The sequence below is a fragment of the Balearica regulorum genome, chromosome 1, assembly GCF_011004875.1.
Source record: "Balearica regulorum gibbericeps isolate bBalReg1 chromosome 1, bBalReg1.pri, whole genome shotgun sequence".
Taxonomy (NCBI): Eukaryota; Metazoa; Chordata; class Aves; order Gruiformes; family Gruidae; genus Balearica; species Balearica regulorum.
The window spans coordinates 214,648,628-214,660,122 of record NC_046184.1 but is presented as its reverse complement, the minus strand read 5'-3'; the positions used below and the strand labels follow the sequence as shown (position 1 = coordinate 214,660,122).

General features: G+C 48.0%; 1 protein-coding gene across 1 annotated transcript in view; it reads right to left on the bottom strand.

Annotated features, from left to right (window-relative positions):
* GAB2 (GRB2 associated binding protein 2) overlaps nt 1-11,495 on the bottom strand; it is a 98,573-nt gene that overhangs the window by 16,415 nt on the left and 70,663 nt on the right. The window contains exon 3 of the mRNA XM_075742524.1: nt 2,348-2,588. Within this exon, the coding sequence (XP_075598639.1) occupies nt 2,348-2,588 (241 nt within the window). The remainder of the gene's footprint in view (nt 1-2,347; nt 2,589-11,495) is intronic.

The window sequence follows — 11,495 nt, the reverse complement described above, 5'->3', positions numbered from 1 at the left end:
ACCCCTACCACCACGAAGCAGCTCCCCATCCCGCAAGGCTTGGGGAAATGCGAGCATTGCTGCAGAAGCACTGGGACATGAGGGCAAGATGTGGCAGAGCCAAGCACGGGTAATAACAAGACCTTCCCCTGAGCTGGCTGAAGCAGCATGGAAGAAGAAAATACAACAAAGGTCATTTAAAAAAGGGTTACTCTGCCATGAAGAGCTAATGCATATGCACCAGGAGAGGGTGAGCGGTAGCCAGCCAGCCAACCTTGGGCTGGGTCTTTTTGCTCACAGAGGCATAACCATGTATGTGGGTCAGGCTTTTGAGGACCACATCAGAGCCAGAAAGGGCTCAGCCAGCCCCATTTAAACACCTCCCCGTGGAAGAGAGTCCAGCCCTGTATCAATCACCGTACTGGGAAAAAGTGAAATGGTTATGGGAGGGATTTCCAGTTGCAGCAAATCACTGGGGAAGTGCCAGCCCTCTGGGAAAAGCTGGAAGATGCTGATTTACACCTCTCTGGTGGGGTTGATCCTCTGCAGGGACAACAGGGACTGTGTTTCATGGAGCCAGCACGAGATGGCGCTCAGCAATAGGGCTTATTTGGGGAAAAAACAAGTGATGCTGTGATATGACAAATGAATCCTTGCTGCCTCTGGAACTCTGTCTGCCCGTGAGACATTTGGGCTCTGGCAGGGTCCTTTCGGCCAAGGACTTGAAACATCTCATGGGTTAATTATTCAACATCGCCTGCCAATTAGCTACTATTACCCTCATTTTATGGATGAGTAAAGTAAGAGCTCTGGAGCTGAAAGGGGAGGGATTCCCAGCAGTCCTGCAGCCTGGCCCCGTGCACTGGGCATTGATCGGGGTGATTATTTCTGGCCCAGTTGCAGAAGCTGCCGCTGGACAGATTGTTTCTGCCCACCAAAGCATCAGCGCTTGCTCCCTCCTCCTCAGTGTCCCAGCCGTGCTTGGGCTCTTGGAGGGTGGCTTTTAGGTATCCTCACAGCTGGAGTGTCAGAGGGCCTTTTTTTAAACACCGTTCCATTAAGTCCATCTGAAGTTAATTTTTCTGAGCCCTTTTTCTGTTGTTGTTTTTCGGGTAGGGAAAGGCAGCTGCAGCAGGAAAGCCCAGCGGAGGCTGCAGCCTGGGTCTGCTCTCACCTCACGCCAGCTGGGCTCCGACCACCTCTCCCTCCCTCCCTCCTTGCCGCTCTCAGGAGCCAAAACTCCTCACGCCAGAAAAACTCCTCGCTATTTAAGGCAACTGGCTGGGTCTGGAGGCAGAGAGCTGCTGCTCACTCAGAAATACCACACTGTGCACCATGGGCTGCTGTGAAGCCCAGAGAGCTACAGTAGGGATGAACAGCAGAGTGGGGCAAAACCTCCCCATCCCACTGGTTCTGATTTTTCTGGTTAAAGGCAGGAATTAGGGCCCCGTCTGCAGGATCACAGAGTGGTTGAAGTTGGAAGGGACCTCTGGAGGTCATCTGGTCCAATGCCCTGTGCTCAAGCAGGGACGTCCAGTTGCCCAGGACCATGCCCAGAGAGCTTTTGAATATCTCCAAGGATGGAGACTCCACAACCTCTCTGGACAACCTGTGCCCAATGTTCAGTCTCCCTCACAGTAAAAAAGTGTTTCCTGATGTTCAGAGGGACCCTCCTGTATTTCAGTTTGTGCCTGTTGTCTCTGGTCCTGGCATTGAGCACCACTGACAAGAGCCTGGATCCATCTTCTTTGCACCCACCCTTCAGGTATTTATATACATTGAGATCCCCTGGAGCTTTCTCTTCCCCAGGATGAACAGTCCCAGATCTCTCTTTCCCCTTAGGAGAGATTGCGGTTGTTCCTGCCCAGATGCAGGACTTTATACTTCTTGTTGAATTTCATGAGGTTCCTGCTGGCCCATTTCTCCAGTCTGTTGAGGTCCCTCTGGTGTATCAGCATGACCCTCTGCTTTATCACCCACTCCTCCCAGCTCGGTGTCATCAGCAAACTGTCTAAGGCTATACTCTGCCCCATCACCCAGATCATTAATGAAGACGTTAAACAGGACTGGACCCAATATTGACCCATGGGGTACACTGCTAGTGACTGGCCTCCAACTAGACTTTGTGCCACTGATCACCACCCTCTGAGCCCAGGCATTCAGCCAGGTTTTAATCCAACCCAGAAAGCCAGGAAAGCCAGGAGCTCAGGAGGTTGTCACTCTGACCTCCTCCTCCCAGCCATGATGAGAAAAGACCATCACTCAGGGCTTTCTCCAGCTGAGTTTAGCAGACCTGCAAGGATGGAGGTGGGTTGAGGCACTCACCCTCAACTGTCCCCAAGTTTTGCTCACGGGCGGGCTACAATACCTTGTGTTTTCTGACTTTCTGCTCATACACTGGTGGAGGAAAAGGTAGTCCTGGGGGGCACTTGCAGACAGGGTGCTCTGGAGGTGGCTGGAGGGTGAGTCGAAGGTGAACAGGGTGGGCTGGCTGGAGTGGGACGGCGCTGAGGACTTGCGCTCTCGCAGCAGGTGGTGGCTGGCACCGCTAAGCTCTGCTGGGGAGGACCGCGGCGCGTGGTTCATGGAGGCAATGGTCCTCAGGGTGTCTGTGAAGGGAAAAAACACATCGGTGAGTGACCAGACGCAGCAATCCCACACCCTGTGTTCCTGGGATTTTCTTTACATAAATGCTCTGGCATTTATGGAGGATGGTGTGGTTTGCTCATGGCTCAGAATGATGCCCTCAGCAGCAGACTCCTCTACCTGGAGCATATGCAACTATAGGTATCATGTAGGGAAATAAATATTTTATCATATTTTATAACTTTATCATATTTTATCATTTTATCATATTTTATCATTTTATCATATTTTATCACAAGCTTAGTGGCTTGCAGGGATGTCTGGGGGATGTCAGCCCCATTCATGGGAAGTTCAGTGGGTTGTTAAAACCTGGTTAAAAAGCAAAAAAAAGAGAAGAGCTTTCACACCGCAGTTTCTGCTTCTGTCTTTTCTTAGAGACCTTTTGTAGGTGGCTTGAGAGATGTGATTTAAATCATCGCTGCCACCCCTTTACAGTGGGGTAAACTGGAGTGGAAATGTGGATGGACGTAATGACAGCAGAGATGAAAATTATTCCCACTTTCCCTGATTCTCTATTAATTCTGTGAACTCAAAAGAGTTTCTGCTGTTTTCTGCTAGTAAAATGGGATGCAGACCCAAGGTGTGACTCCCTTTCCCCCCACTCCCCCATTGGTCAGGCAGAAATAAACTTTAAAATATTAAATTAGTTTCAACCAGAGATCAGGTACAACCTAGCTACTCCAGCCCTCTGATAAATGTGCTCCAAGAATTTGAAGCAGGAATGAATTTTTACAGCCAAGCTTTAAATTCCTATTAAAAAAAACCCTAAAACCCTAGAAAACCAGCAAGCTGCAGAATATTTGGGGAAAGCTGATCCATCTCTGGATGCAGAAGACCATGTAGAAGACCATGCATGATCTCCCTGCCATGCATGCACTACTGGCGTGTGAAAACCACTCATCATGGTTCACTGAAGTCACCCTTTATAATAGCTGTGATTTACATTTATTTGGTGCTGATGCGAAATGCAGAAAACCCCCAAACCCTAACAAAAAGGACATATTTCCCTGGGTAAATCCACTCATTCTTTGCTCATCACTGATTTAGGGTTTGCTCCCAGGTTCCCCCCAACATGATGTCCATTTGCTCCTCAAATTCGACCTTAGACGCCAATAAGGGAATTTGCTCTGACACGGGGATGAGGGGGATTTTACAGATTTCCAATCTCTTTTTTCCATTCCTTCCCTCAGATCCCAGATTCTATCAGAAATTTTGGTCTAGACCTTCTTACGCCACAGAGAAATGAGTTCTCTGTGAAATGGTTGTCATGGCTTGGACAATGAGGTGCTCCACGTGGAGTAATTTTTCACCGACTTCTGAATCATGTCAAGATACAAAATCAATCTGTCTGCTGCTCGTTCACTGCCGCTACATTTTTTTTCCTGGCATTACTGCAAACTTCACCCGATGCAGAAAAAGTACATTAATAAAAGCCAAAGAGCGTGTCTCGACTCTCTTGTTTGGTTTGTGCTAAACACAGTAAGGATCAATATTTAACATTGACATTAATGGTGGGGGATGAAAGCTTAAAACTCTGATTCCTGTCTCCCTTGCATGGGCATTAAAGATCCCTCAGTGCTTTTCATGGGAGTAAATGGCTGTCTTGGTGTCCCTGGACAAAACAGTGCCCTGACCCTCATTCTTATTAAATATTTATCCCAGAGCAGTGCAGACAGATCCCCATTGGAAAAGGAGTATTTAGAGCTCTGTGAACCCTAAATCTTACTCCCAAATCAAGTGCTTTGAGGTCAATCAGCATGGTAGAGCCCATATCCATGTTGCTATTAAAAACAGGGGGGCTGCACCCAAAGTGCCTCTCAGAAACAGCCCCCTGGTCTTGCTGCCTCCCAAATCATGGCCAGGAATTGCCCATGACATTGGGCTTTGGCCAAGAATCTTCCAAGGATGGTGTGAAGATGGCATGTTAGTGTTCTGTCCCCATCCCAGCCTGAAGGTCACCCCCAAGGACAACTGTGAGCTGCGCTGGGTTGGGGTTCCTCTGGCCTGAGCAGTCCTCCAACACTATTTCTGCAGGCTCTGCGATTGCCATTGCATGGAAAAGCTGTGGCAGGCCAAAATACACCCAGGAGTTAGAAATTACACCGGTTTATTTGTGCCAATACAGCCTAAGGGGAGAGCTGGGGCTGCATGGAAGAGATGGTCCCCAGCATCACATTGAGGCACAGCAAATTCAAATCACAACACGTTGAGGAGCCCAGTAAATCCTGCACTTCCAGGATACCCTAATCTTTTTCCCAGAATCAGTCTGATTTTGGGAAAACAGACAGCGCAGTGCAAAAGACGCACTCATTAAAAGCAGGATAAATTACTCCGTGGCTACTCTGACCACATAAAAGAAAACAGGGGATGAAGGGGAGCAGGCGGCAACGCCTGGTAAAAAGCACACCGCTTCCCTGGGGGAAGCCGCACTATTGACGTCCACATTGATTTTCAAAATGAATTCCCAGCTCGCTTCCCACAGCGACCCGGCCACCGAGAGCATTAGTGGGAGCCAATTCAGAACTCACGTACTCCATTAGGTCTGTGAGATGAACTCCGTAATAGCAGGTGAGAGATGGATTGTTTCACAGGGCTGGGAGGGTATTGCAAGGGCTGGGAAGATAAATCCTGCGGCTGCAGAAGGGGACAGCCAAGATTGCTCTGTATTTTTTATGTTGTAAGGTTTTTTTGCACTAGAAAGAAGGGCAGATTACACGCCCAGGTCACACGCTGATGATGGGTTCTGCTGGGGGGAGGGGTTGACACAGAAGAGGAGGCAAGAAAGGAAATTGAGGCAGGAAAATAGTATTTGATTATTAGTACATGCTAAAGGGAAAAGTCAAGACATTTGTGCTCTCACGTTGGCCTGAAATAGAGAGAGATCCCCATGAGGGTAAGGCACCCAGAGTGAATTACAAGCCACAGGTCCCAAAGCCATTTCAACTTGCCATGCTGCAGTGCCCAGCTCCCAAGTGATGAGGAACAACACTCCCTTCCTGTATCCACTTAGTGAATAACCTCCAGCGGGTCCCATCCGGACGCCTCCAGGCATTGGTCCCACCAGCATCAGGACCAAAGATGCTCAACTCAATCCTGCCATGAGCCAAAAAGAATGATGCTTCGCCATCCCTCATGGCCATCCACCTTGGGGCCATGGATAAACCCGTTGCCCTCCTTTATTTAACAGTGTAGATGTAGCCTTCAAATCCCTTGGCTTTATGTTGAGATCTTGAGTTTATGTTGAGGGAATGTATCAAATACAGCCAAGGAGGGATAAGATCCCATTCCAGTTCCTATTGCCATTCCCAGGGGAGCAGAATTAAGGTTATGTAGTAGGGCCATGTGGGAAGTGTCATCTTAACCCCACGTTTCCTGGCCGGTTCTCCTCCGAGTTCGGGGAATTGGGCTCTCACGGTCTGGAAAAGGCAGCGTTGGACGCCCACAACTTAAAATTCGATGTCAGCAGCATGGCTTGCATGCATACATCTCGCTGGGCTCGTGCTACAGCTGTTGCGCCGGTCCCTGTGAAAAAGCAAGTCAGAGGCTTGGTGGGGACGAGCGAGCACAGCCCTGCAAAACCCCATGGTGCCATGTGGGCTTCGGTTGGCCAAAGGCTCGGTGCTCACTCGCCCAGATTAAGATGTGCCTTTTTCGCCATGTGTTGCAGCAAAGGGGGAAAAAACCCTCCTTCAGACTCCATCCCCAAAGCAAAAATACGCGGCTGTGAGCATGGACAGCAATGGGATGGACTAGGCTGGGAGCCAGGAATTTTTTATGAATGTTTTCAATCCCTCAAAGCAGTATTTCCCTCCTTGCTGACAGCTCTGAATTCCCTTGCTCAGAGTGCTCGACTATTGCTGTGTGCACATAGCTTCACACAATGTTCCTGGGCTTATCTGAGTGAAATAATTACTCAGACTCCTTTGGAAATTGTTGCTCAGAACGACCTTTTTCACCGGAGCCGAGATGTCAGCTTTCTCCTCCTGAAGGCAGAGGCTGGGACTACAGCTCCCTGTATCCCATGGACTTGAAATGATGCTCCTGGGAATGTGGTAATTTTGGGGTGTAGCTAAATTCCTGCCTCCCGTCGATGGTCACAGCAAAGGTGCTAGGTTTGCTTGGCATCCCTGAGCGGCACGGAATTCCCTGTCATGCCCACATCATGCTGGCAAGGGTAAGCTGGTCCAAGGGGCCTCACAGATAACGGCTCCTCAGATCTGCCCTGGCAAATACAGCCATGAAATGCCTCGGACCGCACCGCTGACTTCATGCCAGTTAAAAATTATGGCCGATGAGATTTTATTTTCAGGAGGGAATAGTAGGAATTTACTAGAAATAATCCTTAGGCAGGCACAGGGCAGAGCATACTCCTGTGCTGTTGTCTTCCCCACTCTTTGGAGCAGCTCCATCATTTATTAGCAAAAAAAAGGGGGAACTTTATTCCATGGGAATGTGCCTGGACCTCCGCTTTCACTGCCAGCTGACTCCTTGAGCACAAATACATACAAAAAAGTATTAAAAAAAGACAAACAACCCTACCAAAACAAGCCCTTCGCGTGCTTCTCCTGGCAGGGAGAGAACAAACAACGTGTCCGATGGATGAGTCACCATGTCACCGTGCTGCCAGGAGGCCCTGGGATGCCACAAGGATGAGCATGGCACCCGAGGAAGGTTTATTTACCGAGCTTTCCCTATCGCCTCCGAGTTGGATGGCATTTGGAAAAGCTGTTGTCAGTCTGAGGACACCTTGGCAGGTTGCCTGCTAAAGGTTTCCTCAGACAGGTAAGTTGGAAAGGGCATCTGATTTGGGTAATTTCCCCTCTCCCATTTCCATCAGGGTGGGGAGCTGCATGCAGGGACACAGGTACCCTAATATTTGGCATTGCCTGAATTTTGGGTGCCAAGCAGGGGGAGTGGATGTCCCCACAAGTGAGGATGGGGCAAGGTAAGACTCGCCACATCTGCATCTTCCACTGCAGAGGAGCCAAAGGGTGGGGACAAAAGTGACATTGGGCTTTTGAGCTTTTCCTTTCCAATTTCGGCTGCTTATTTCCATTTGCTCTGAGAAACCAGGCAGGATAGACTGGCCAAGGGAAAGGGGAAGCATCACCACTTTATGGGCAGGGATCTGCTGCGTAGAGGAGCTGGGGGCATGGTTTTTCTTACCCAGTTTCAGCCATCTAAATGATACTCAGCCTAAGCTGGTCTCCTTAGGTTTTCTTTACTGACAACAGTGAACCCCCTCAGTTATTCAAGCATCCAACACAGGATGGGGAGAATTACCCAAGTCAGAGTTGATGGGAGAGACAGTGAGACAAAGATGAATGGCAATAAATAGCATCATCTCAGCCCATTAGTGTCAGTGCTCTGCTTGATTTTGTATGAAACAACTAAAAAATAGTGGTAATGTAGGAGCGTTTGCCTCAGAGAAGCATGGGAACCAGGGGAAAATATCACAGTGCTGGAGAGCATGTGAGTGAGAAGAGAGGGAAAGGAGCCAAGGCAGATCATCCTGACCTCAAAGCATTATATATCTCAGTTATTTTAACAGCAATCAATTCTTTGAAGGACGAAGGGGCAGAAGGGAGAAAGACTGCAACAGAAACAGCGGAGCGATGCTTCTCCCTGGAGCTCACAGGTTTGCTGCTGCGAGATGAGGCTGTGCCTAAAATCCCATCCCTGTCCTGGGAAACACCCCTTGGCGGCAGTGATCCCACTCTGTATCACATCAGCATGCCCCGCACACAGCGGCTACCCTTTAAAGAGCAAATCTGCCGCTCGGTTGTGGAGCTCAACCTTTCGTGTCAATATTTGGAGGTCTAACATTTGGCCAGATGGGGCTGCCTGGTGTGCACCTATTTACTTTTGTTATAAAGGCTTCAGTGCTGGAGATAAAAGCAGATGAACGTGGATGCTCGCAGCCCTGGTTTATGCGCAACCTTGAGCATCCCACTTGGGACACCCATATCTGAGAGCCCTGGAGTGGGACAACAACCTACAGCCGGGGACAAAGGACAATTCCAGGGTGGCAGCATGGGCTGGGACAGACTTCATTTGCTCTGCAGAACTAACCTCGTCTCCAGCCCTCTGCTTCATGAATCATCATCTCTGACATTGCAAAACCAATCTGTTGAGGGATTAAATGATTAAAAATAAAAAAAAAAAAGAGAGAGAAAAAAAGGCTGGAACAGAGTGAAAGGGCAAAGGCAAGGCAATGTGCAGAATTATCTGCTCTCTGTCTGTGGGTGGCACATGCAATTCCCATGGATGCCGGGGGCATCCTTAGCAAATCTGGCTGGAGGTATGAGGAGTCCTCGGAGCCCAGCTGCAGGACAGGGCTGAAGCTGTTGAAAGCTAAGAGCTATCAAAAGAGATGTCATGTTTATACAAGAAAAGGTTTTTTTCCCTTTCCAAAGGCAGCCTCATGATGGGTGATCATCAAACCAGCTTGCTCACTGTGTGAAATGAAGCTCCAGCATCCTGTTTTGGGGGATGGCATTGGTTATTATTATTGCTCATTATTATTGGTTATTATTATTAGTGATTTTAGCTTTTCCTAAATGAGCTTTCCCTTGGGCATCACACCAACGCAGTCTCATCCAGTAGCATGGTCCAACATGCCACCAATGGGCAGGGTGAAAGCCCTGAAGCTGATGCGCCATCAACTTTGCATCCCCTAGCCCGGGAAAAACTTGCTTTTAGGGTCTGAACAAATTTCTTCTTGACTTCCTTATCATTCACTGTGAGCAGGATGAGAACACCTTTCCTTGCTTCAGCAAACATGGGTGCATGCTTCACTTAGCAGGGATGGAGAAGGAGAAAGGGTGAATCCCAGCCACGACTCGCTTTAAATTTTATAGCCTTTTTTATGGCGACAGGAGCGTAGGTCTTTAATGATCCAGGAGAGCAGAGGAAAAATTTCGCTAGGAGGAAATGTAAACCTATTTTACTTATGCATGATTTAGTACCATTTCTATTCAAGGGAGTGCACAAGAGGCCCAAATATTTGCACTTTGTATTATAGAAGAACTGCCATTCCTGGCTTTTTACAGAAGTAATTTATTTTGATCTCTCCTTACCTTGGGGGAGAAACATTATAACTCCTGGTTTGCCGGGGAGTCAATAAAAAAGCAGTGCTGTAAGGGTCTGCTTCGCCATCACTCAGCAAGGCAGTGATGGGGAAAGAAGAGGATCCCCAAATTTCTCCTCTCAGAGTCCCCTTCTTCCACGGTCCATTTGTCCCCATGCGTGGAACCAAACTGCAGGAGTTGATCCTGTTTTTCTCTCCTTTAGCTGGGATTAATGCAATTTTTTGCTTCCCAAGTGATATTTAAGCTGATGTGTTAAAAGGAAAGATGAGTGGGAGTAAGGGGGGGAGATGGGGAGAGGGGTTTGCAGTAGAGTCTTGAATTTCTTGCGTGGCTTCTAGTGAGCTTGGCATAGTCAGATGGGGCAATATCAGCCGCATCGACTGCAAAAGCCAAAAAAGGAGACAAAAGAAGTCATTAACCCTCATGGCTGCAATACCTCGTCCCTGAACTGGTGAGCAAAGTGGCCCAGGTCAGTGTGAGCAAGGGTCCGTTCATCCCCAGAAAACATGCCCTTAGGGATGGATACTCAAAAAAATAAAATAGTTTGGCTTGGGTTTTTTATTGTGCTGGAAGTTCAGCTCTTTTTCCATCTCTGCAGCCTTTACTCTCAAAACAAGCCTCTTTGCAAAGGTTTACCATGTAATTTTTTTTTTTCATTTAGGGGTATGAGCATACCCTATCCACATACTAGAATCATCTAAAGAAGCCTTGAAGGCAAAATCATTCCTAAGATGTTGAGGGCAAAATGCAAGAAGAAAAATCTCTGCAAGCGGTGGGAGGATTGTGCCTTCCACCACCACTCTCTAGCTGGGCTCTGCCGCACCAGTGCTCCAGCAAAAATGCAAACAGCTCAAAAAACCATCCTGGATCTCTCTACCCATCATTAAAAATCTGAGTCCTGCCCATTAGGCAGTCTATTAACAGTGCTCAGTAGAAGCAGAGAAAGACAAGGTCCCTTCCAGGGAGCTATTCTCATTTTTATGAGGTTAAAAATGACTGTGACCCCCAAAGCTTTATGCATTCAGAAATCATGAGTTCACCTGCAATAAAGGTCTTCAGTATCAGCTAAAACCTGGAGGTTTTCTTCTTTCTCTTCTTTTAAGATGCAATGATGGCAAAAAGGAGTTGGAATTTATTCCCTACACATCACCATAATCAAATAATATGCTAATGCTATTAGCATGAGACCTTGCATCGCAAATGACTTAGAATCATATTCTCTTTCAAAATACGAGAGTTTCATTTAAATTGGTCTCCACAGCAACCGGAAATGAACTGGAATAATGTCGGATGAAAATCTTCATGGTTGGGCATGGTGAATGAGGAATGAGTAGGGATTGAGGGGAGAGCCATGAACTTGGCTTGAGCCCACCATGGTTGGTGGGCTTGTGCCAGTCATCTTCCACACAATCAGATATCAGCTGTGATAATGAATGCAAGAACAAAATAAACCTGCATGTCCAGGAGGACCTCAAAACATCCTGATGGAAAAGGGGTGAGTAGACATGAGGTTCATGTGGAGGTGAAGCCTGAGGAGGCTTTCTTGGTCCTCCTCCCCACAGACACCTTCTAAGTGGCCCCAGGGGAGATGCATAGGACAACTGGTTTTGTTCACGCTAAATCAGTTCCCATCTGTTAAGCTCAAACCTGGCTATTTGCAAATGGCCTGAGGGAACATCGCTCCTGAACATGGGCCAGACTCCCATATCTTAAGATTGTACAAGCACAGACCAGAAAGAAGGTGTATGCTGTTGGCTTCCCTCCGTTTAAACAGGAGAT